The 26,401-nt window shown below is 38.9% G+C and overlaps 1 protein-coding gene across 1 annotated transcript in view; it reads right to left on the bottom strand.

Moving 5' to 3' along the window:
- TBCK (TBC1 domain containing kinase) overlaps positions 1 to 26,401 on the bottom strand; it is an 86,832-nt gene that overhangs the window by 48,558 nt on the left and 11,873 nt on the right. Inside the window, exons 4-9 of the mRNA XM_081020285.1 lie at positions 8,052 to 8,166; positions 5,311 to 5,384; positions 4,536 to 4,677; positions 3,168 to 3,228; positions 1,634 to 1,695; positions 724 to 785 (exon numbers count right to left, since the gene is read on the bottom strand). Of these exons, the coding sequence (XP_080876411.1) occupies positions 724 to 785; positions 1,634 to 1,695; positions 3,168 to 3,228; positions 4,536 to 4,677; positions 5,311 to 5,384; positions 8,052 to 8,166 (516 nt within the window). The remainder of the gene's footprint in view (positions 1 to 723; positions 786 to 1,633; positions 1,696 to 3,167; positions 3,229 to 4,535; positions 4,678 to 5,310; positions 5,385 to 8,051; positions 8,167 to 26,401) is intronic.

The raw sequence follows: 26,401 nt of genomic DNA, 5'->3' as shown, positions 1-26,401 counted from the left end.
TCTAAACCCTGCATTCTTACCCTACCCCTGGAACAGATGCCTGGTGCTGTCACTGATAGTTTGCAGACCACACATTCTATCTCTAGAAACTCATCTACAGTGGTGCCTCAGGTTACATACACTTCAGGTTACATACGCTTCAGGTTACAGACTCTGCTAACCCAGAAATAGTGCTTCAGGTTAAGAACTTTGCTTCAGGATGAGAACAGAAATCGTGCTCCGGCAGTTCGGCGGCAGCAGGAGGCCCCATTAGCTAAAGTGGTCTTCAGGTTAAGAACAGTTTCAGGTTAAGAACGGACCTCCGGAACGAAGTAAGTACTTAACCCGAGGTACCACTGTATAAGGTGTGAATGAAAAAACAAGAACAAGTATATTCATAAAGTTTGCAAACAACTGTTTTCACAGAGGTATGGCTTTTGGGAATCCATGATTGGCTGCAGATGACTTGGTGGCAAATATGGATTTGCAGAATTTGTGAAATAATTGATTCATAGATGTGGCTGTGCCAACATTAACCAGGCACTGTCATCTCTACACAAACATAAACAGGACTGGAGTCTTTGTTAATAGACACAAACTGCAAAATTAGCAAGAAGACGTAAAAATAGACCGGCATATATGGCTCTCATTTTTAGGTAAGTAGGAGCAGATGGCTGCAGTATGGCAGTTGCATTTCCCTTATTTTAAGCATCATTATTCACTGTACTTTAAAAGCGCACTCACCGCTTAGAAGGGTGGAATGTAAGGCACTTCTTCAGTAGCGTTAAAGTATTTTCAGGAAGTTCCTGGTTGAGAAACGTATAGATATTGTTGTTGAAGCAAGCGTATGCCCTTCAGTGCAGCATTTAAACAGGCATGCATTTCAGTTCAAAATGAAGCAATCAGGATCATTCTTTTCTTGAATTCTAAGAGCCAAGGGTTCAACCTATATCTTCTGGGTTGGATATAATTTGTGGATAAACCGATTTTCATCATATACTGATTTTGACAAGAGAGAAGGACTTTCATTTATCGGACACACATTAATGATGAACATACATTAGCTTTGCAGATATCAACCTGAGTATTTAGACTCAGCAATCACTTTGAAATCAGTAGTCCCACTATACTTTCTTTTTTTGCTGAACTCTGACCAAATAGTAGATTTGTAGCAGCAGGGGCAGCCAACAAGGTCCCTTCCAGATGTTTTTGGACTCCAACTCCCATCATCCCTAAACACTGGCCATGCATGTTGGGGGCTGATGAGAGTTGAACTCTTAACAGCATCTAATTTGCTATCACTTCACTATAGTGTGCCAGTTCAACAAATAAAAACAACAACACTAAGAGTGGGATTTGTGTATGGTTCACATATGCCTGCTCAGGTTTATTGTAAAACTTGTATAATTATTATTTTGAAGTTGGATTATCTCAAGTAAATATCAAGCTCATCAAGTAAAATGAGCTTTCAATAACACACACACACACACACACACACACACACACACACACAATTAAAACATGAAAGACTGTCAGAGCAAGACAAATGAATTTTAGAACAACAACAAAAAACATTTCAAGGGAAGAAATCCAATACTGTGACAAACAGTAAAGTTATAATTTAAGCAAGAGGGAGTGCTGGATATATTCGAACCTTAATGATGTCAAGACAACCATGTTCTTCAGCTAGGACTGTTATGATATCATCCACGCATCCTGTAAGTAAGAGGAGGAGGAACAAATGTTGGCAATGTAACACTGTTCAAAGATAAGCCATAAGTATATTTCACCTCCTTAGAGCAGGGGTGGGGAACTTGTGGCCCTTGCAGGACTCCAACTCCCATCAGATCCAGCCAGCATGGCCGATGGTCAAGGATGATGGAACATGCAGTCCGGCAACATCTAGAGGGCCACTGATTGCCCATCACTGCTTTAGGGGCTAATCACCAAACCCTATATTCCTGAAACAGGAAAGCAGACTGCTGCAGACACAAAAACAGACACCCACCCACCAATAACACTATTTTCTTCTTATACGTTTTTAACAATTAAGCTTCATTAACGTACAACTTGCCATGTATGTAAGAGAAGGGTCCGTGTGCCTAAATCCTGTATTAAATTTACTCTATCAATAGAATAGAATAGAATAATTTATTATTTATACCCCGCCCATCTGGCTGGGCCTCACCAGCCACTCTGGGCGGCTTCCATAGAAACCAAAAATACACTAAAATATCACACGTTAAAAACTTCCCTTAAGATGTCTTCTGAATGTCAGGTAGTTGTTTATTGCTTTGACATCTGCTGGAAGGGCGTTCCACAGGGCGGGCGCCACTACCAAGAAGGCCCTCTGCCTGGTTCCCTGCAGCTTTGCTTCTCGCAATGAGGGAACTGCCAGAAGGCCCTCGGCGCTGGACCTCAGCACTGTGAAGTTTTATAATCAGTGTAAATATGCACTGATTAATATGAGAGAAGATTATGTAAGGGCACTACCGACAAACTCAGTTTTATTCTGTTAGAAGTGCCCCAGCTACAGCTTTCCAGACAACAGCTGGATTTTCTGAACCAGTTCAGCATTGGGGATTGGCATGGCCAGACATCTGCCATGGCCTAGACGTCGGAACAGCCCCAAGAAGCAGGGAAGAGGTGGGTCAAAGGTGGTCAGGCCCTATTCTGTTTCAAACCAATCATTGTGTGAAGGACTGGTCAACCTTGACAACTATTGTCCACTGTGCCTTGCATTCCCTGCACAAGACTAGAAGGGAAGTTGTCAACTACTTGGCACCCTGTAGTAAGGGCAGAAACAGAACCTGGCTGCAGTCACACAGGTATGGGCCGCACTATTTTTTGTCTCTTGCTGGTTATTATCTGCAAAAGTTATCCTGCAGAGGCAAGCATTATGTTGGGACTTGTGCCTGTTTGGGGCAGCAATGATCCCTTCTTTGATCTTTGCAAATTGTGCAATACAGAAAGTCAAGATCACCATGATAAGCGGCAGCTCATACTTTTGCCGTGCCGTTGAATTCTCTTCAACAGTAACTATCCCCTTCTCGATGGGTAGTGCTGTTCTGTTTAACTTTCCAATGCACTGAAAGCATTTACATCCCCAAACTCAGTATCACGACCCCTGGGCTCATCTGAGATTTTATGAAGTCTTTGTGCCCCAAGGCTGTTTTCACATTACTCACCAAGATTAAGTATAAGTTTTAGTCTTTCGGCTATATCCAAACTCTGGAAGAGCTTTCTGCCCTAAAGGCAACAGTAAGGTATGTGGTTAAAGTAGGGTCATTATGAAAAGCTCATGACAAAACACACAGCCATTATATGCTTTTGAAGTTTGCTTTAAAAGAAATATATGTGGTGATAATGTTTTTGTTCTACATAATCATGTTTGCTGACTTAGGCTGCAATCCTTCAACAGGACTTTTAAAGGAGGAAACAGGATTGGGGGTCACAGACATAAGTAACCTATGGGTGCCCATTAGAAACTGTTATGCTAACTTTTGAAGATCATCAATTAACATTTGATTATATTATTCAAATAAAAGATGTGGTAAAATAATCAATGATGCAGGGATATAATTATAGAATATAAATTACAGAATATAAATCATTATAATATAGGGTTTTTGTTGTTGTTGTATGGTTGTTCTTCAGTGACCACGTTAATTACTACAGTTGTTGCATTTTGAGTAGTGAAAAAGAAAATCAGCTCTGGCTTCATGAGAAGCACTGCCTTAAGGTAAAAAGGTGGTTACTTTTACAAAGGTCATAGGTCATTGTTTCTTTTATGTGAAGGAAACTGTCAACAAAATATGCAGACTTTTATCCTTGCAACAAATTATGCTCTAAATTTTATCAGGTGAATGAAAGCTGCATGCCACAATGCTTTTAAATTGTTAGACATTGCTTAAACCTAGAGAAGTCTAGATCAAGTCACAGATCCAGCATAACCCTTATTTTTCCAATAAGGCTATGTCAAGAGCCTATTATTTTGCTATAAAGCCTCAACATTTGGCAGAACCAAATGGTGCAAACTGAAAGAGAAGTTTACAAAATCACGGTCCAAGAGTCTATATATTTATGCATATTTATGCATATTTTTCTAATGCCACATGCTGTTTCATTCCCTCTTTCAAATAAGCAGTAAAATAAATTAAGCCCCTCAGTAAAATATCAGGGGTTAGGAACCTGTAGCCCACCAGACACTGCTGGACTACAACTCCCATCATTCCTGGCCATTGACTATTATGGCTGAAACTGATGGCTGTTGGAGTCCAACTGCATCTGGAGGACCACATTAGCCCTCCCTGATATAACATCTCTATTTACAAGATTATTGAGATGAAGGTGAAATAAATTTTTCCTATGAAAAATATATTTCTGGTAAGATGACGTTTATACTGTTTTGCTGTTTTGAATTTGTTTCAATATTTTGAATCCTCACATTTCTCTTAAAAACAAGGTGACTCAACAAAAAATAAACATATACGGAATATGTTTTGCACAGCAGCAACCTGATAACCCAAATACATAGAATAATGTCAGATACATACCACACAAAGCTCAAATAATATAACACCAAGGGACCACACGTCTGATTTAGGGCCCGAAGGGAGATGCTTTTCACTTTGCATATGATCACTGTTTTTGATAATTCCCTGTGCAATTACCTCCGGTGCCAGGTATGATGGATACCTACAAGTAATGGTACAATAATAAAAGCAAAAGCATAGTTCAAAAGGCCTACAGGACAAATCCATTGAATTTTCATAATGGACACCTGTCTCTTTAAACTCCGTGTCATCTTTTATAGCTTAAAAAACCCTTGACACGGTAGAAATAAAAGGTGTCAGCCTAACCTACTTCACAGGATTGTTGTGAGGATAAAAGACAGGGGTGAAAAGAACCTTAAGCTCTTTGAGGGGAAAGTGGTATAGAAATTTAATGAATGAATAAATGAATAGCCTGCTTTCAAATCCTGGTTTAACAGCATTGCAATTATCTGCAGTGTAAATGCTGACTGCTCTCCTGCTACTTCACTGGAAACATCGGGGTAAATGTGTGAGGGTGATTTGAGTGTACAATCGCTTGTCAATTACATGAGCTCTAGATGAGCCCCTAGAATGCTGCTAAGATGAGATTCTCCTAATTCTAACCAGAATACTGTCTGGTAACCAAAGTCAAGTTTTACATTTCTCATGGCAACCAGGCTTAGAATAATAGAATCAAGCATTATTCTTTGTCAGGTGTGAGGAGATATTCTTGGGGGGGGGGGGGGAGGTTCACACACAACGTACGATTCCTAGAATGTCACAATGTAAAACTTACCCTATAGGAAAATCAACATCGGCACCATAAGCTGTCATGTAGTAAAGGCCGAATTTAGCCAGTTTAGCATGACCCTATTAAAAAGAGGAAGAAATGTACTGATTATCAACCTAATGAGGGTTTCTACCTTGCAGGAAGCTTTGTGTTTGAAAATGCATTGACATTCATGTTTGAATTCACAATTTCCATGGCCAAAAATCTGATGGTGAGAAACTACCAGATATGATTACTCTGTCTGCACGTAGCCCTAGGCCAAATCACGACTTAGCACGGAAGGGCAAAGAGGTTCCCAGACCAAAGATTACGGCTGCAAGCTCCTTTCCTACCTGGACCTAAGCCTGGGGGAACCTCTTTCAGCCCGAGGCCCGCATTGCCTTGTGGGCAACCAGGGAAGGGCAGTCAGTGCATGCCAAGAAGGGCCAGACACAAAAGTGGGTGAACAATACATATGACTCTTACCTTTGTTCAGGAGCCTACAATCACCATCACCCAAACTCTATTGGTCTAACAAATACAGGTTATACCTGTTAGCATTTCACTCCTCCGTTGCTGGATGTGTTACAATCACATGTCTGTGTTTACTTTCTAGGCTTGGAAAGCCTGAGAACGGAAGCTAGCCTTATCTCTTCTGCTCTGTTGTGTTTTTGTACTTTTTACTTTCTGTTCTCTCTTGGAGCTGAAGTAAGAGAATCCCATGATCACTTTGTCCTGTATATGTTGTTGTTTAGTCATTTAGTCGTGTCCGACTCTTCGTGACCCCATGGACCAGAGCACGCCAGGCACTCCTGTCTTCCACTGCCTCCCGCAGTTTGGCCAAACTCATGCTGGTAGCTTCGAGAACACTGTCCAACCATCTTGCCCTCTTCTCCTTGTGCCCTCCATCTTTCCCAACATCAGGGTCTTTTCCAGGGAGTCTTCTCTTCTCATGAGGTGGCCAAAGTACTGGAGCCTCAGCTTCAGGATCTGTCCTTCCAGTGAGCACTCAGGGCTGATTTCCTTCACAATGGATCGGTTTGATCTTCTTGCAGTCCATGGGACTCTCAAGAGTCTCCTCCAGCACCATAATTAAAAAGCATCAATTTTGTATATACTGCTTCATAAAAGTATATAGTCCTGTATATACTGCTTAATAAAAGCTTAGAATGAGCACACCAATATCCACTTTGTTTCCGCTAAGCTCTGCTGAGTGTGTGTGCACATAGGCATCTGCTATGTGTTACTGGAGCGTACCGGGACTGATGAATTATGGGCATCCCATAGCTGCGCAACTTCAGGATGACACCCGAGAGGTTTGTCTCATCTCGGGGGCTGCGTGGACCCCCTGGCATATTCCTACAATACCTAGTAGCCTACTAGGTATAGTCATGCAAAGATTGGGGACGGGGTTACACACACACACACTTCTCTCCATGCAGGCAAGTAGAAAGCATTTTCATGGTTTAAGGACACATTTGCCAAGGAAAACCACTTGAGGAGGATTTAGAGCATGGCTGGTGTGGGAGCATGCATTAGAAGAGTCCCAAAGGTCAAAAAGAGAAGTCTAGAGGACCATATTTGGTCCCTGGGGATAATATTCCCCATCCATGCTTAGTGTTGCATTCAAACCCGGGCTTATGGTGTGTCTTGGTCCAGATAAGTGGCCCTCAGCTCCTGGACCCAATGTTCCCCACCGCTGGCTGAACATTATATCCAAACCCACAGGCAAACCACAAAATCAAGTTAGGATGTAGCACTAAGACAGACCATGGCTTAGCTCTGCTTAGTGCAGAACCATAGTGCAGCTTCAATCTTTGGTCCAGGAACCAGCACGTTTCTTTGCTTTTGATAAGTTGTGGTGTGGCTCAGGGTTATGTGCAAAGTGGACCTAAGTGTGGTATTTCAGAACATTGCTCAGTCTTGCTTCAGCTTTCCCTCTACCCAAATTGCCAACATTTGTAGACAAAACTTTTATGTCCCATGCAGAAGATTTTCAATGAACACCGTTGTAAGATGAAAACGTAAGAGCTGTCGTCCTCGACAAAGTTTCCTAGCTGTGTAGCTGAAGACATTTATTTCTGTTGAATGCTAGGATACGTGTGAAAGGCAGTCTCAAATTTGTGAAATCAAAATATTTTCCAGGAAGCCTGCATAATTATATTCCCATTTATTTATGTGTGTATTTAGCCCAGAATTTATAAGCCAACTTCCAGAGATTAAATCTCGAGAAGACCCACAAAGTATTACAAACATAAAATTCATTCACTGGATAATTACAAACCATAAAACCACAAATCTTTAAAATGCTAAAATGTCTAAAAATATTCTATTAGCAGCAATAAAACAGTTTCAGCAAAACAACTAAGGTTTGCGCGATGGTTTATGGCTTGGGTTTGTCTGGAAGAGCTAAACCATGCGTCTGGATTTAGACGATCTGCTAAGCAAAACTGAATTTCACCTAGGTTTGTTACCGTCACAATAAACAATGGTTCATGACATCCAAATGAAGTCACTGCATTCGTGTCTAGGAAAGGTGTTCCATTTTAGATAAAGGTAGACGTGTATCTTCCATTTACATGGGGGAAGAGTGCCATATAGACAAAACTGTGCAAAATATGAAAGTAAGAATTTACCTTGCATTTAAATGCAAAATGTTGCTTTTATAAGAGAGGTATCTTTCGAAAAGATTTCAAACGAAGTTCTTATTACATCAATGTTGACAAAGGATGCAGACCGACAGCAAAAACAAAATCTTCTAGCCTTACCTCTTGATCCATGAGGACGTTGTGAGGTGAAAGTGCACGGTGGACTATTCCATGCTTGTTCATGTACTGCAAGCCCTGCAGCACTTCATAGGCGATACATGAAATCCTAAAAGGGCTGCAGCGAAATAGTAAGAAAATAGCCTGTTTCAGTTATTTTGGCCTGAAGCAATATTTTCAGCTGATCTTAGCCACTCATAATTCTCCCCACATAATCAAAGGTTACTATCCAAATTAAGCAGACAGGATAGAGGTAGACGGGAAAGCATAATAAAAGCCTAGAGGCGAGTTCGCTGGGTTCACAGCTGGGTTCACAAGAGAATGGTGCTGTTTATAGGTTCAAACGAGTTTCGTATCCTTTAAGAAGATGTGTCATAGGAGGTCAACCATATGGAGGATTCTCACAGGCCTGGAAACTTCCTGCAGGCATCAGTATCAGAAGTGAAACTAGTTAGAGCTAAAGATTCACAAGGATTTTGTTTGGTCTGCATTTTTAAGTGAGTAGATCTGGGTCGTACTTCCCAGACTAATACACAGATCAGAACATATTTTTTAGTTCTTGCACTTCTCCATAGGTTGCGATACAACCCTCAGCTTAAAGAATATATCAATATGATCACAGAAATGTGTTTTTTTTTCAAATCAAATGCATACAAAATTTGCATAGTTTGTCATTTATCTATCTTTTGATAAATATTAGGTTAACTTGCTCTCCTGGTCTCCTTACCCAACTTAAAATTATCAGTTGGAGTGCCACTGGCAGTATAATACTATATGTTTCTTCTTAGAAGTAGAAGTTCAATGTAGCTTAAACTCAATAATTGTATATGGGACTGCAGCCTGAGTTATATTTAACAAAACACAGTTAAGTGTAGGTGTCGGGTCGTATGGTCCAGGGGTCTTAAATCCACTGGATTTTTTGTTCAATCTCCAGAGTGGAGAATCAGAAAAATGTGAATGTGAGAAGCTGTAATTCACTGAAACACTAGAGGGCCTCCTCTGATTATCTTTGCACTATAAAAGTCAGAGCACCCGAAAGCAGAAATTCAGGATTAAATGCTAAACCCTATACAGAGCCAACTCTATACTCCCACAGTTTAAATTGTAACAATTGCTTTAACTATTAAAGTAAAGCATGTAATAAACACATTACATGAGGATCTCCTTGTGCTATGGGGAAGGCAATATGACCATCTCTCTTAGGTTTGCAACGAAGTCCTCAGTGGACAGGTGAAAATTAATGCATGCTAAGACCTCTGCAAACTGAGGGATAGTTTTTATACTATTCCGCTCCCTGTGAATACTTAAGTTTAGAATTCTATCAGTAATTACTGTGAGGAAAATATGGGATGACATAAGCAGACAGGACGACTCTGAAGTTTCCTTTTTTAAAAATGTGTCTAACTGTTTTTGTTTGCACAAGACTCCAAAACATGAAACAACCCTAATTGAATGCAGAAATGTCTGCAGAGTCATACTACTTCTGGAACAAAATGCCCCATATACATCAATGGACGCTTTACTGGATGAGAGTACTTAAAAAATGTGGACTTTTTAATTATCCCCCTCAGAGTTCATAATTACGCCCGCTGGATGAACACACTAAAGAAAAAGACCCTCCTCTCCTTCCAGCCCCAAGACAATACTAATACAGACCGAAAATGTAAGAAGAATCTAAGTTGGTGATGTTGGATGCAGCTGGTGGTCAGAAGATAGATTTTTTTTTTAAAAAAAACAAAACCCCTCCTGCAAATTTACATAATGAAGCAGCAGGGATATAATTTGCTTTCATCTTCTTTAACAGGGACCCTCAGCTGTTTGGAAAATGCTTTTTAGTCTGAAATGCTAAATGAATCCCTAATGCTTCTGACCATTCGAAATTCATACCAAAGGATAGCCCACATTTTTTCTCTCAGCACACGCAAATAGAAGCCCATTAAGAGTGGCAGGGGCTACAAGGGAGGATGAACAAACCTCTCCCTTTCTCATTTCCCCATTCTTAAATTCAATTCCCCAGATTTCCACATCGTTTTGGGGTGTGTTTTTTTAAAGTCCTGATGAAAATCCACCAATATTTTAATGTGGATTTCTAATACATTATACACACACGGTTTTGCCTAATACACACACTATTTTGCAAAGCAATTTTCCCTAAAAGAGTGCCTTTTGGTATGTTATTCTCACAAACATAGGCACCTTTATTAACAATTTACACTAGCATATGCATTTTTTTGTACACATCACGAGGGCTGAGAACTGCATTGCAAAGTTCAGAGAAGCGGGAATTTCAAGGGATTGCTGCGTTTTGGTTTGCATACAATTTCAGAGCCTGCAGATTAGGTAAATGTGACCTAAATCAAATTTCTGCCCCATTCCTAACCAAGAGACAAGAAAGTGACCTTACACTTACCTCATAAGAATCTAACCTTGGGATTGAGTGCTCACTATTTTTAAGGTTCGGTGCAGACCATTTAGAGGTAATGGATGATTAAGCAGTATACTAATTCTGTTAGATAAACAAATAACAAAAAACAAATACTGCAGAGCAGATGCATACAAAAAGGGAGCGAAGGGGATAATGGCATGTGTGTGTGTGTGTGTGTGCGCGCGCGCGTGTACGCGCAAAGTAGGTTCCACAATAGGAGAAATGATAAGGCATGGAAATGAGAGTGATCTATGTACAAGGAAGAGTTGAGAAAAGTGCAGAGGAGGGTGGAAGGGAAAAGGGGAAATGTGAGTGCACAGGGGGTTGTGAAAAAGGAAGGGGTAAGAGGCTTGGAATTAGGTTCAAAGATGAAAGGGTCCGAAGGAGAAGGTGATGGATACTGAACTGTGGCAAGTGAGCTCTCCATAAAAAAAAGGGTGGGTCTTAAAAAAACACACACACACAAAAACCCACCCTCTCCCTCCATGCAGTAAGTGTGCGGTAAACTTGTAACAGTCTGTTTTGCTTTTCCAGAATGTACAATTTTTTTCAAGTTCTGACCAGTTTCCAAAAAATGGGTGTGTACGAGAGGGACAAGCATACACAGCCAGAAGTTCACATTCACATTCCTCTCTTTCTCTTGAACCACTTGTTGGGTTTGGCTGTGGAAATGGCTGTAGAGACAAGCACAGCTTTCTCACTTGTGTGTTTATGTATTCTTCGAATTCTGTTTCCAGCTTTATGGCTAAACCAAGGCCAAACCCAAAGTGCAGCCAAACAGAATTTTAAGCTGGAGATTTGCAAGGGTGAAACCTTGTTAAATTGGGAATAAACTGTGTAATACAGAGCTGGCCAGCTATGTGTCCAATGACCAGCACCTTGGAGGCTCCTGTTGGACCATGGCTTTCATTTCATTTCAATTTCTATTTATAGATGAATTAATTTTTGATGATAAACAAGGTGGCAAATTAAAAAGATAGGTGTATTATTTTCTCAGTTTGATTCTGCCAAGTTTTTCAGGTGTGACTCCTTTAGTGGTGGCACGGTAGTCTGTTCATTCACTGTTACTGAAACAGATCCACTTTAAACAAAGAATTCCATCTGCTTGGTGCGGGAAAAGAGGTTTTTCAAAATATAACCAGCTACTGGAATGAGTGGAATACCACATAATGCAAGTATCTTTGAGCCTTACACAACCCGCGCGTGGTTTGAAACAACCTTATGGACTGATAGAAGAAGAGAAGAAAACACACGGGGGATAACAAATAAACTCTTACCTTTTGCCCTTTGGAATATTTGCCTGAAGACTCTCGGACTTCCCTGCTGCCTCCTGTGTGTTGGAGGACGTGGGGAGAGGAGGGATAGAAGTGACGGACGTGCTGGGAGTGACGATACAGCGTGTGGATTAGGGACTGCAACCGTGTGGGGAGCTAAACAATTACATTCTAAAAGCAAAGAAGCCGGGAAAGTGCTCCCCTGGTGGCTGGCTGAAACATGGTGTGGACTGACTTTGTGTGATATATATATAAGATCTAAATTTTTGTATAATATATATTTAAGATGTCCGGGGAAAATGGGAAAAAGGGAATAGGGACCCCAGCAGAGAGACGCCCATCTAGGTAAGAAAATGGAAAAGAAAATAAGGACTATGAGAGCTTACTGGGGGAAATAAGAAAAGAGTTTAAGCAGAATGAGCAATATATAGAGAGAAAATTATTGGAGGTCCAGGAAGCCTTAGACAAAAAATTGGAAATGGTGGTGGGAGAGTTGACAGGGAAGGTAAAAGACTTGGAAATAAGAACTAAAGTGGTAGAGGATTCAAACAAACACAACCAGAAAGATCTAAAGGAAGTAAAAAGACAGACAGAACAAATTAGAGGAGAAATTACAGAAATGAATAGGGCACAGAAGGAGATGTTGGATAATCTATCTACTCTGGAGATGCGTCAAAAAGAGCGAAATTTGAAATTCAGGGGTCTCCCGGAGACGCCAAATGAGAATATAAGAGATAAAATAATAAGAGAACTGGCTGGGTGGATGGAATTAAGAGAAGAAGATATTGGCCCAATGATAATGAATGTCTTTAGAATAAAGGTTAGATCAGTGAAAGCAAGGGCAAAAAAGCTTCCTGGAGACGTTCTAGTCATGTTTAACTCATTGGACATAAGAAATGAAATACTGAGACTGAATTACAACAAAAATCTATGCATAGATGGAGTGAAAATCTTGATTTTTAGGGAGATCCCTGCCAGGTTTCTGAAACAAAGGGGAATTTATAAACAAATGGTGAGTCTACTGAAAAGGAATGGAATTCAGCATAGATGGGAATTCCCAGAAGGAATCTCCTTTTATTTTAAAGATAAAAGATTCAAACTAACTAGCCCCCAAGAGTTAGAAAAATTCTCCAGAAGATACAACAAAGAGTTAGGGAGGACAGGGAAAATAAAACCAAGACAGGATCAGAAAGAGGAAGGAAAGGAAAAGGAGAAAGAAGAACAACGTCAGGAAGAAGAGGAGGAACAAGAAGAAGAGAGAGAGGAATCAGAAGAAGACGACAACAACAAAGAACAGTAAATTTAGCGCAACTGAGTGGGAACTCTTAGATAAAAGAAATAATGAACCTGAAAGTATTTTCCTGGAATGTCAATGGGATGAACAATTTAAATAAGAGACGAAAAGTTAACCATGCTTTGATTAAACGAAACCTAGATATCATATGCCTGCAAGAAACACACGTAGCAAAAAAGCATAAAAGAATTTTAAGTAATAAAAAACTGGGCCAAGAGTTTATCGCGTCAGATTCGAACAAAAAGAGAGGTGTGGTAATATATGTAAAAGAGAAGCATGATCCAAGATTAATTTTTAAGGAGGATGAGGGAAGAATATTGATTGTACAAATTGGGTTTCAAGGGGGGAAATGGCTGATTGTGGGGATCTATGCACCAAATGATAAGAAAGCTGAATTTTATACAAAGTTGAATGAAATAATGTTAGAGTATTTAGATCAGAAATTGATACTACTGGGAGATTTTAATGGAGTGGTGGTACCGGACTTAGATAGATTAACAAAGAGGCGAAATACATATGAAGGTAAACTCCCGAAGGCCTTCTTTGATATGGCCAATATATTGGGAGTAATTGACATCTGGAGATTAAGGAATCCAACAGTAAGACAATTTTCATTCCACTCTGAACCAAACCAAAGCTTCAGCAGAATAGATCAGATCTGGGTTTCTAAGATTCTAACACCAAGAGTAACTAGAATTGAAATCCTCCCAAGAACCCTGTCAGATCATAATCCGCTATATATGGAATTAAAAGGAAAGGACCCTTCTACACATAGATGGAGAATGAATAAGAGCTTATTTAATGACCAGAGAGTAGTGGAAACTGCAAAAGAGACAATAACAGACTATTTTAAATGGAATTTAAACAAAGAAACACCAATTGAAACAGTCTGGGACGCGAGCAAAGCGGTGATAAGGGGTTTCCTGATTCAAAAAAACAGCTTCCAGAAAAGAGGGAGAGAGAAGAAGAAAGAAGAGATCCTGTCCCAGCTCATGGAGAACGAAAAACAGCTAATAACAAAACCTAAAGATGAAATAATAAAACGAAATATAAAAATGTTGCAGTCTCAGTTCTCCATGGTGGTGGGACAGGAGATCGAATGGAAAATAAAAACCATGAGACAAAAAATTTTTGAGTCGGCCAACAAAGTTGGGAGATTCTTGGTGTGGCAAATAAAAGCAAGACAAAAACAGAACACAATTTGTAAAATAAAAGATAGGGATAAAATGATTGAGGACCCGAAAGAAATTAGAAAAGTATTTCAGAGATTCTATAGAGATCTTTATAGGAAAGATAAAGAAGACAATAAGAGAATAGAAAAGTATATCCATGATCATAAACTACATCAAATCTCAGAAGAAGAAAAAAGAATGCTTAACCAGGAGATAACAGAACAAGAGGTCACGAAGGCAATAAAAAGAATGAAAATAGGGAAGGCCCCAGGACCGGACGGTATCTCAGCAAAGTATTATAAAACACTATCGCAATACCTGACACCTGTTCTAAGTGAAGTAATGAATAAAGTCTTAAGAGAAGGAAAGATGCCAATCACCTGGAAAGAAGCTTATATTACACTGATCCCAAAGAAAGAGGGGGATATATTAGATGTAAAAAATTTCAGACCAATTTCGTTATTGAATAACGACTATAAGCTATTTGCGGATATACTAGCGAATAGACTAAAAATGGTGTTAAATAAGGTGATACACAAGGACCAAACAGGCTTTCTGCCAGGGAGGCAACTAAGGGACAACGTAAGAAACCTGATAAATATAATTGAATACCTTGAAGTCAGAAATGAGAAACAGGCAGTACTATTGTTCATAGACGCGGAAAAAGCGTTTGATAATGTTTCTTGGCATTTCATGAAAGAAAACTTAAAAGTACTAGGAATTGGTGAAAATTTTTTGAGAGGTATTGACACGATTTATTCGGACCAAAAAGCAAAGTTAATAATTAATAACAACATATCAGATAACTTTGAGATAACTAAAGGTACTAGGCAGGGATGCCCTTTGTCTCCCTTGCTATTTATTACAGTCCTAGAGGTCTTGAATAAGAAGCTAAGAGAATCATCAGAAGTCAGAGGCATTAAGGTGGGACGAAAAGAATTTAAGTTAAGAGCCTTCGCAGATGATCTAGTCTTAACGTTGGAAGAACCAAGACAAAGTGTGAAAGAGGCAATAAAAAGAATGGAAGAGTTTGGGAAGGTATCAGGGTTTAAACTCAACAAAAACAAGACGAAAATGCTAGCAAAAAATCTGAAGAAAGAAGAGATGGAAGAATTACAAGTAGACTCAGGAATCGCGATAGCTAAAAAAATAAAATATTTAGGAATTTGGATGACAACAAAAAATATAAACCTGTACAAGGACAACTATGAGGTGGTATGGAAAGAAATTAAGAAAGATATGGATATATGGAGTAGACTAAAATTGTCATTATTAGGCAGAATCTCTGTGATAAAAATGAATATACTACCTAGACTGTTATTTTTATTTCAAGCAATACCAGTGGTAAAAGGGATAAGACAATTTAAGGATTGGCAAAAAAACTTAGCGAAGTTTGTCTGGCAGGGGAAAAGGCCAAGGATAAAAATGAAGATACTAGTAGATAAGAAAGAGAGAGGAGGTTTTGATTTACCAGACCTGACTTTATATTATGAAGCTTCGTGCTTGGTATGGTTAAAAGACTGGCTGACTTTAGAAAACACTGACCTATTAGATCTAGAGGGCCACGACAATAGATATGGTTGGCATTCGTACCTATGGTACAACAAAGTAAAGGTACATAAAGGTTTTCTAAACCATGTGATTAGGAAATCTTTATATGAAGTATGGGATCGGAATAAAAACCTCCTGGAAAGAAAGACACCCTGGTGGATATCACCAATTGAGGTGCTGACAACAAAAAAAGTAAACATGGAAGGGGAAAGAGTAACATATGAGGATATTACTAGGAAAACAGTCCAAGGGATAAAGCTCAAACCATATGACCAAACTAAAAAGATGTTAACAGGGTGGCTGCAATACCATCAGATCAGTGACTTATTAAAGGAAGACAAAAAGAGAAATGGGTTCGAAGATAAAAAATCGAAATTCCAAATCGAGTTAATAGACTGTAAAGATAAAATTTTATCAAGAATGTATAGTTTATTGCTAGAATGGTATACAAAAGACGAAGAAGTAAAGGAAACAATGATAAAATGGGCAATTGATATTGGGCATAACATTGAATTGGATGCGTGGAAAAGATTATGGAAGGAGGGTTTGAGATTCACAGGATGCATGGCTTTAAAGGAAAACTTGCTAAAAATGATGTATAGATGGCATTTGACGCCAGTAAAATTAGCTAAAATGTATAGGAAAAAAGAAAGAAAGTGTTGGAAATGCAAAAAGGCAGATGGGGTAAAAAAATTTTGGGAATCAATTTATAATGAACTCAAAAAAATATTTAGATATACTTTCCCCTAAAGACCGGAAGCGTGTCTATTAGGCTTAATAGGAACAGAAATTAAAATAGAAGATCAAAATTTGTTCATGTATGCTCCAGCTGCCGCGAGGACCCTTCTGGCCCAAAGATGGAAAGTACAAGATATACCAACTATACAGGAGTGGCAGGCGAAGTTGACAGAATATGCAGAACTTGCCAAACTGTCAGGGAGGATCCGGGACCAGGGAGATCAAAGATACCAAAATAACTGGAGTAAATTTATTGAATATTTAAAGAAGAATTGTAAAGAGGTCAAGACACTAGCAGGATTGACATAATACCTCCAATGTATAATAGTACTAATATGAGAATGATGTGTGTGATGGAAAGAGGATAAATATACCAGTTGTGGGGAGGGAGGGGGGGTCGTGACTCGGCAGAGTCAAAGGGAATGTATGGTGCTATTACAATTTGTAAGGAAAACAATAAAAATTCACTTGGGAAAAAAAAAGCAAGTATCTTTGAGTCTGCAGAAGATGTTCATAAAAATAAAGAAGTTGTATCTCTTATAGTGAAAGGAAGTCTGGAAAGGATGACCATTAGTGTATCCAGCACACCATTATCTCCTCTTCAGGTTGCAGAAATTATTAGAACAGAACACTTTGCACAGTTCAGCAGAGATGTTCTGCCTGACCTTAAGGCTTCAGCAGCTTCTGCCACTGATGAACACAATGATAATAAAACACGAGTTGTTCTATTAAGTGCACATTCTTTAGGGTTAGCCTAGCTGTTATGTACCCCATCCTGATTTGATTACATACCACAAGCAAACACTGCAGAGTTTTCCTGAATATTTTTATTAGCCATCATAAATAGAATGCTTTATCAAGGAGACTGTGGTTAATATATATATTATGGAAGAAAACACTCCCAGAGTCTCACTTCATTTGCATGCAGCCGCAACTGACTACCAGACCTACTCATTTTCACAACTCGCACTAAAGCCAGATTTTAAGGCCTCACAATGTAGATTCGAAACGTGGGTGTCAATTTCGGAGCCAGGCATATACCTTTTTTTTAATTTTTTTCAGGCCTTTCGCATTCATTTTCATCTTGCCTGATGAGTTTTTTAAAAAGTTTTTAAACCATTCATATAGAATTTGATGCCTTTTGTATATATTCTCCTGTTTCCAATTTGTTGCTGGCAATCAAAAATTGGGAGAATCTTCTTGGGCTCAGGTCCTGCTTGCAGGCTTCCCATAAGAAACTGGTTAGCCACTAAGAGATCAGGATGCTGGGCTGAATGGGTCTTTGGTCAGATCCAGAAGAAACCTTTTTATGGTCTTTTTATGGCATTTGGAAACTGTGAAAGGAATTTGATGAGGATCATATAGTGTGGTACCTCAGGTTAAGAACTTAATTCGTTCTGGAGGTCCATTCTTAACCTGAAACTGTTCTTAACCTGAGGTGCCACTTTAGCTAATAGGGCTTCCCGCTGCTGCTGCTGCTCTTGCTGTTGCTGCTGTGTGATTTCTGTTTTTATCCTGAAGCAAAGTTCTGAACCTGGGGTACTATTTCTGGGTTAGTGGAGTCTGTAACCTGAAGCATCTGTAACCCAAGGTACCACTGTATATGAGTCTGAGCACTGGTCCATCTAGCTCATTACTGCTTACACTGAGAAAATTGTGGTTTTTTTCTCCCAAGCCCTTGCCAAAGATTGAACCTGGGACTTTTGCAGCAAAAAGAACCAAGAGCCTTGCAACAGCAAATTTTATTATGACATAATCTTTGTTAGCCTTTCAAGATGCCACATGTTCATTTGTTATTTTGTTTAATAGCCCTTTAAAAAAACCAATTAATGGAAATGACAGGGGAGAAAGTGGGGTGAAAATTAAAAAACTAGGATAGATAAAATTAGGATTAAGCAAATTCACGGATGATAAATCCACCAACAATTATTATGATTCGTGGGTAAGGAAGGGGACTTTTGTGTGGCTGGAATGTAGCGTACTGTACAAAGGTAGCAGTTGCATCCATTGCTCCAAAATACATCCCCATCCCTGCCTCCATGGCTGGGTGGCAATGGCGCATGAAGAAGCTGCCGAGACAGACCACTGATCCATCTAGCTCAGTACTGTAGGCCTCGACTTGCAGTTGCTATCCAGGGTTTTAGTTGGGGGTTATTCATAATAAGTCTTAACTAGAGTTGTCAAGGATTGACCCCAAGGCCTACTTCTGAGCTACAGTAATTTTAAATTTCTATTTAAATGTAATTAATACATACAGGCTCATGAAAGGAAAACTGAGGTTCACGAAGAGATTTTGGTCCAATTTTTATACACAAGCTTAATGATCGAACATGGTAATTATTCGTCCCATTGCTTAACATTAAGGTAAGTTTCTTGAATCAACTCTCGCACATGTGTAATTGTGCAAGACGTTTGGCTCACAACGCTTTGGATCCTGATCATGCTTTGTACAAAACCAACAACCACAGAAGTAATACAATCTTCCAATTAAAACCAACAATGATATTTATCAAGAACTGTTACCAAAAACCCACACCTTTTTCATGCAGGAGAGTAAAGACCTTTGGAGAATACAAATTGCCCTCTAGAGCCACTTTCAGATATTTAAAATATTTGGAAGCAAGTCTTTGGGTTTCTTTGTGCTTTTTCAGCTGCAATTCTTTTTAAAAACCAAGTCATTCATATTATTAGCATTATCCTCTCAATGTATTCCCCCCCAAAGAGTTCCCGACAGGAAATTACTAATTAATTTCATCATTATTTTTCTTTCCTTAAAAATATAAATAATATTGCATAGTGACCTTGTGTACTGTTTTCCAGCTTAAGTTTGTGCAAATCACAAAATCTGTCTTACAGCCTCCTCCTTGATAGCAAGGCCAAAAGGAATATATTGACTTAATAAAATGTAAAGCCATGAAAAAATGCTGACATAGCAGGCCACCAGGATTATGCACTGGGTTTCAACACACCATTTCAACAGATGACAATAAAGGAGTAGAAACTTATTAAAATACTTTAAGTCCTCCCCCCTCTTTTTAACAAGTCAAATTCAATTTGATAATGCATAGTAAAATGAAAAGGTAAAAAGGAACATCTAGCATAGGACTTCAGCAGGAAAAAACAAACAAAACAAAAACCGATTTCAAAGATGAGATAATGGATTTTCTCACTATTATAAAGCCCAGTTCAAAAGCCAATTCCATAGGCAAAACTAACCTCCATCTTTCTCCTGATCTTTCCTATCTGATCTTTCAATTGAGCAGTATCTCAATTATTCAGTTATTTTGAAGCCCTTCCCTTCCCGTTGTCCCCTAATATTGGTTGGGAGGTGGGGGAGAGAAAGAATTGCAGAGAATGACCATGAATGTTCTATCTGTAATTGTCATGGGTAGCACTGCAAGACAGAATGTCATCAGACAATCACAATCAGAAGTTAAGAGTTCTGGTCAAAGCACAGAAGCAACACATTATCTGTTACCAAAAAGAGATGAAAGAAATATGGCAAAGGGGGAGCTTCCAGTTCCTTTCCCAGACATATGCACGCAAATGCACACGGACACACATATATCAAACTCTCAGCGGCAGAGTTGCTCTGATCAGCTCCCAAGCAAGCGAATGCTGATGGAGGAGGGAAAAAGTGATTTGTGCCCAATGTAGGTGCATTCCTTATTGTAAGCCTTCTAAGCATCTATTTATCATATCAGGTGGATCTGACACCCTGCCAGAACAGTGAATTGAAGTTAAATTCACCAAACAGTCGTTTTACAAACATGGCTTGCATTTGACACTCTGTAAATCTGGCACCAAATGCTTTCAGCAGACACTGGATTCAGTCAAGAGCTCCAACTGGAAGCTCAAGCATGGATCTGACCCTAGCAGCATCGCTTGACATGTGGTACCAACAGTGCCGAATGCAAGCCACAGTTGCAAAGGGGAAAAAAAATATCAAAGCACCTGATATGAAGTCAGGTGAGTGACAGGTGGCCAAGGGGCAAATGGCCTTACAGATCAAATAGATTCTTTGGCCCATCTCTGCTGGAAATATGGTGGCAGAAACTAGGAACAGGACTTTCTAAAAGGGGAGCGCTCCTGCCTGGTGAGATCTAACAGGCTCCTCTTCCTTTCACTGGCTGTAAACTTAAAAAAAGAATAATTATGATTAAGGAAGGTCTTTGCAATGTAATCTTTTTGGCTGTTCTTAAACTGATTTTTATGTTGTGGAAAACCTCTATTTCTTCCCTGCCCTTTCTTGGATTGGCATTAGTGCAAACATTTACACCACAACCTGAGGAACTCTTAAACTGGTTCTCAAAGTATATTTAGGAACATTCTCAGGCTCACTTAAACTGGCAAGGAATGCTGAACTTTAGAAGGGGGGGGGGGTTGTGTATGTGAGGGAACAGATGATTTTCCAAACTCTAAACTGGGGGTCACTGGGCCTTCCAGATGTTGTTGGACTCAAATTCCTACCAATCCCAGCCAGCATGGCCCATGGTCAACAGAGTTATAGTTCAGCAGCATCTGGAAGGCACCACTTTGCCTAACCCTGCTCTAAATGCTAGGCAAGTATTACTTTTGAACAAGGCCATTTATTTCAGAAACTTCCAAGACACAGGAAAAGTAGGGCAAGGCATTAACGCACCAAGTAAGCATTATTTGATGGATAGTCTGTTTGGGGACTAAAAGCTTTTGCAAACAAGCAAAGAAGACATCTGTATTCAAGCAAAAGAAGGAGCTGATCAGGGATGCTACAGAAGTGTATGTGAAGATCTGAGCAAAACCATCTGGATCAATGTTTGCAAATGAACATGCTGCAAATTATCCTAATTCTTCTTCACTATGAAGAAATTAATGATGTCCTTTATGATAAAGGGCAAAATGTCTGGACTCAGATACGGTGTGAAATCATGGTTTGTGATCTGTAACTGTAGTTTAAATTCCACACAGTGGCTTAAGCTTCCAAGTGTGCAGCAGGCCAGCTGGGGTCTAGATCTGCTTGCTTTTGTTTCCTTTTTGTTTCCTTTTTAAAAAATTTGTCTTTATTGATTTAAAATATCATCTTACATATATGTTACAAATAGTTGCAGCAAAATTAAACACAAAAATATAAGAGAAAAAAGATAAAGAAAATTAAAAAAAAAGAAAGGAGAGTTAACAATAAGAAATGAATATTGGTTATAACATCCTGTCTTTTCTAATGAAGTCTTCTGAAAGAAACTTCCAATCATTCTCGTTGTACTTTTTCTATTGTTTTAATTTTATTGCAGTTTTATGACTTTTCCTGTATATTTTTCTAGTATATTTATTCCATTTGTATATTATATACAAGTATTATTCAGTTCTGCTAGGGTAACATCATTTTTACAATATAATCTTATATATTCTTTGAATAGTCTCCATTCTCTGCTTGCCTTTGTTTCCTCTCTGCTCTGCATTCAACATCAAGCTCGCTTCCATTTTCATGGTGCAACAGTCTTCCAAGAGGTTTGTCAAGGCTCTGAAGAATCACCATCACATATTCCAACAGCAAACTCATTCTCTGACTGAGGATCCTTATACAGTGGTGCCTCGCAAGACGAAATTAATCCGTTCCGCGAGTGTCTTCGTCTAGCGGTTTTTTCGTCTTGCAAAGCAACCCTATTAGCGGCTTAACGGATTAGCACTATTAGCGGTTTAGCGGCTATTAAAGGCTTAGCGGCTTAGATAAAGGGGGGGGGAAGCGGAAAAAAAATCTCAAGACTCGCAAGACATTTTCGTCTTGCGAAGCAAGCCCATAGGGAAATTCGTCCTGCGAAGCAACTCAAAAACGGAAAACCCTTTCGTCTAGCGGGTTTTCCGTCTTGCGAGGCATTCATCTTGTGGGGCACCACTGTATAACCAAAACGGCACCATCCACAAACAGAGGGTAGTATAAACAGGAACCCCAGTATTTGCAGAAATACTGAAAAAATACCCTCCCAAAATCAAAGAGGATTGAAAAGATAGGGAACTCAGAATACTGTTTTTTATTGGGGGCAGGGAGAGATGGAAATGAATATTCAGGAAGAATGAGCCTAACAATAACTCTCCCTACCTTTGATTCCCAATAACTGGCATTCAGAGGCTTACTGCACGCTTTGTAAACCAGCTTAAAACTGTGGTTTCAGATCCTAGTCACAAAACCTGTTAGCTGGCTTAGGTTTGGGCATGAAAATCCTGGTTCAGCAAAACAAAATGTGATTTTACATGACCTCCAGGCTGGCTCAGAGCAGGTGGTAACGTTTATTGTTACATTAACACCTTCTGCTATAGATTGAATTACTTTGCATACCAGCTTCAGCTCCCATTTTATATTTACTAAAAATTCAAACTAATTAAGAAAAGCAGTATTGGATAGTGCATAAACAAGACATGACTAATGGATTTCTTTTGCTCCATGACTTCACACCAATAAATGCTATTTTGGAAATGGATTACTGGGAAAGGATTAAAATGGAAATAAACAAATACCCAACTATATACATGTTGTTATACTTGATTGTGACAAATAGTTGTGTGGTTTTTTTAAAAAAAAAGTTTCTTGATTACCTACTTCCATACTTTTCCATTATTTTAATATTCCCTTGCTCTTCAGCTTATTTGCTCAGACTGGTTGCACTTTTCTACATCCGTAGCAGCAACACTTAAATCATGTTTATATTGTAAGAATGAAAACATAATAATTAGTTCCAGAAAGGTGTTGTAGAAAGGTATTTTGAGCTATGCCCCTTTCTCCTTAATCCTTCTTTTACTGAGAGACACACAGTATTCAGCATTTTTGAAAGAATTATCTTAGAAATAGCTACTCATCTGTGTCACCCCCAAAACCTGATTTTACTCAAAATGAGCCCACTTTCCACAGACTCCAATCTCCTAATCCAACCTAAAGATATTCATCTCATTAGTTAAAACAGAGCTGGAGAACCTGTCACTCTCAAGATGTTTCTGGAGTCCAGCTCCCATCAGCACCAGTCAGCATAGCCAATGGTTAGGGTCAACCGCGGACCTGAAGACTCAACAGTGTTCCAAATGAAAGCACCACATACACAACCCTTGAAGCTGTATCAATGGCTGCTTCTGAATTAGAATCATATGAGTATTCAGTTGCTGGAAAGCATTCGCCTTCCTCTTACCCCTTTCCTCATCTTATTTTTGTTTTTTACAAGCTACATGTTTACCCTTTGGAGAACCTTTTTCACATAAAGCCTACCTCCCATTTGATTTTGGAACACAATACAAACGGTAATGCATTTATAGTAGAGATTGGAACAAAGACATCTAATACATGGAGTAGACAATAGTTTAATAAGAGCAAATAAAACCTACTCATCCGAGTCGGATCATGTTTTCCACCAAGCTAGTAAACAGCTGCAGACAGAGTCTGCTTCCGATCAAAGAGTCTATGTATAACATATTATACCTCTGTATCTCTCTGATGGTTCACTGGTAATTTTTCAAAACCATAACCTCTGAAACATATGACAACTATATTTTATTGAAGACATACTATGACCACTCCGCTCACTAATTCAGAACAATTCAAAATGCATAATGCAGGTGCCAAAAGCCATCTAAATGTCTACATACTCCATCTGTTGGCTTTTGTGACTGTAAAATTGCAAAAGGCTTCAAAAAGGAAAGTAGGGCATTTTAAAGTATAATGTGAAAAAATAATAACAGAGTGGTATGTGTGCTTATTTTCAGTGTTCAGAAGAAAACATTTCTCAACTAACAGCTTTAAAAGGTAGCTTGTAGGACACTGCACCTCTGACTAGAAAAACTGGAATTCAAAGGCAGGCAATTTACAAAGTTGTAAAACCACTAAGGCTACAATCTTCGACAAACTTACTAGAAAGCAAGCCTCATGGAGCCTAGTCAGACTTCTGAGTAAACAGAAACAGGGTTGTGTTGCATGGCACTAGCTAGAACTTAATAAGGTTGTTGAATTTCAATTGAAACCAATATTCTAATTAGAATGAAGAATCCAGTTTGGTTATTTGCTTGTACTTTGAACAAATAAATGTTAAATGACAATATTTTGCTATGCAGACAGACAGACATATATATGGCAGTTACTCTTATGAACAAGATTGCAGTTCTACTGGCAGGCTACAAACATAGCACATTCCTTTCCAAGATTGTATACTGCAATTTTATTGATATCGAGTTGTTGTTCCAATATTTAAATGCCAGAGTCAGATTTCCAGATGGGAAAAATTTGTGAAACCACAAAATTCTGCAAAATGCAATTACAGCTGAAGTCATTTTTTTTTTTTTATTATTGCATTGCATTCTTGAAATTTGTATACCGCCTTTCATTCAAAGATCACAAGGAGGTTCGCAACATAAAAATACGAAATGAAAACACAAAATATGTAACAAAAAACTAACAGACTAAGAAACCAATAACTCCCCTCCAATGAACACATTTAAGAGGCCATAGTACTATCAGGAATCCTATCTGCTCAGATGTGCCCTAAGTTCATTTGAGTTGCAGACAGAAAAAAACCAGGCTGCCCATGATTTACTGTGAAATGCAATGCATGCTTACCCACCGTGCTCACTGGGGCTTACTCTCTTGTAAGCATGCATAGGATTACAGCCTTGGTCTAATTCTTTATTCTAAACCAAATGTTTTAGATCCTGACACCTACTGAGAAGTGGTTATATCAGTTTCCCAGTGTTCGTGGGGCTGAGTGTTTTGCTAACATTTCACCTTCTACAACTATACCTATACTGTTGCCCAGGTTATTTCAACAAGGTTGCCGAGAACGTATGGTAGAGGTAATAATATACTCTCAAGAGGCTTTGAAGATTACGTTTAACAAAAGGTTTCCATTATCCAAAATGTATCCATCTGGGGATACACAGAGATCATAACAGAAAAGTGTGCTGCAATGTTTCTGTGGAATGCTTAGCTTCCTGACTGAGTTACAAGAGAAGCCAAATGTAGCGTAACTATTTGAGATATCTAACTTTGGAGTTAGAAATTCTGATAAGCTCTTCTTAAGTAGTATCCTAATGGAACATCACCACCTTATGGAAAAGTGGGAGAAAAAGGAGGGCAAGTTCTTGTGGACTCAAAAACAGAACTGTGCAGAAACACCTATGCAAACGTTACCTCATATGTAATCGGTATAATGATGCATGACTTCATAAGATTAACTGCAAATAACTATCAGACAGCTGTATAGCCTGCTGTTTTGCAATATGCATGGAAAGATGGACTGTCCACCCATGGTATATCTTCAGTTTCAGCAACAGCCTAATAGAAGATTTCCTGCTGACTTGACATCAGCTTGTGGTACAGGTGCAAAGGACTTATTTCCTGGCAAGTGCAAGAAGAATTAATCTATAAACCATAAGGACAGCTTCTCCCATTCCATAACAGTTTGTGAAATTAATTGCAATAGCATGCATATCAACTTTGGGTAGAAAACCTGTTCTATCATGAGCTAATATAATCAAAACAAGTAGGGGGGAGGACCCCAAATAGTTCCCTACAAAGCTAATTGACGGAGATGGATTGAATAGCATAACTGGGAATTGCTCTTTCTTAAATTATTTCTGGCTATTGAAAGGTCTTATGACAGAAACAAAAAGATGTCAATTTTAATTAACTGAAAAACAATGGGAAATGTTTCAGTTGGTCTCAGTGAAAGTATCCCTGAGGTGAAACAGCTTCTCTTTTGAATAGTATGAACTCGAAATTTTTGCTGCATATGCTGGCTTGAGAAATACACACAAAAAAAGCCTTGAGGGAGGCACATTTCTTTTCTGATTTGGGCATTAATTTTTTTTTTAGAAATTATGCTTCCATAAAAAATTGCCACTGGCTGGGCATTTCTCTTAAGATAGGTGAGAAAAAGCTTTCAGTCTTT

This window comes from Podarcis pityusensis, assembly GCF_964106645.2.
Source record: "Podarcis pityusensis genome assembly, chromosome: 9".
NCBI classification, from domain to species: domain Eukaryota; kingdom Metazoa; phylum Chordata; class Lepidosauria; order Squamata; family Lacertidae; genus Podarcis; species Podarcis pityusensis.
This window is presented reverse-complemented; position numbering and strand designations above follow the sequence as displayed.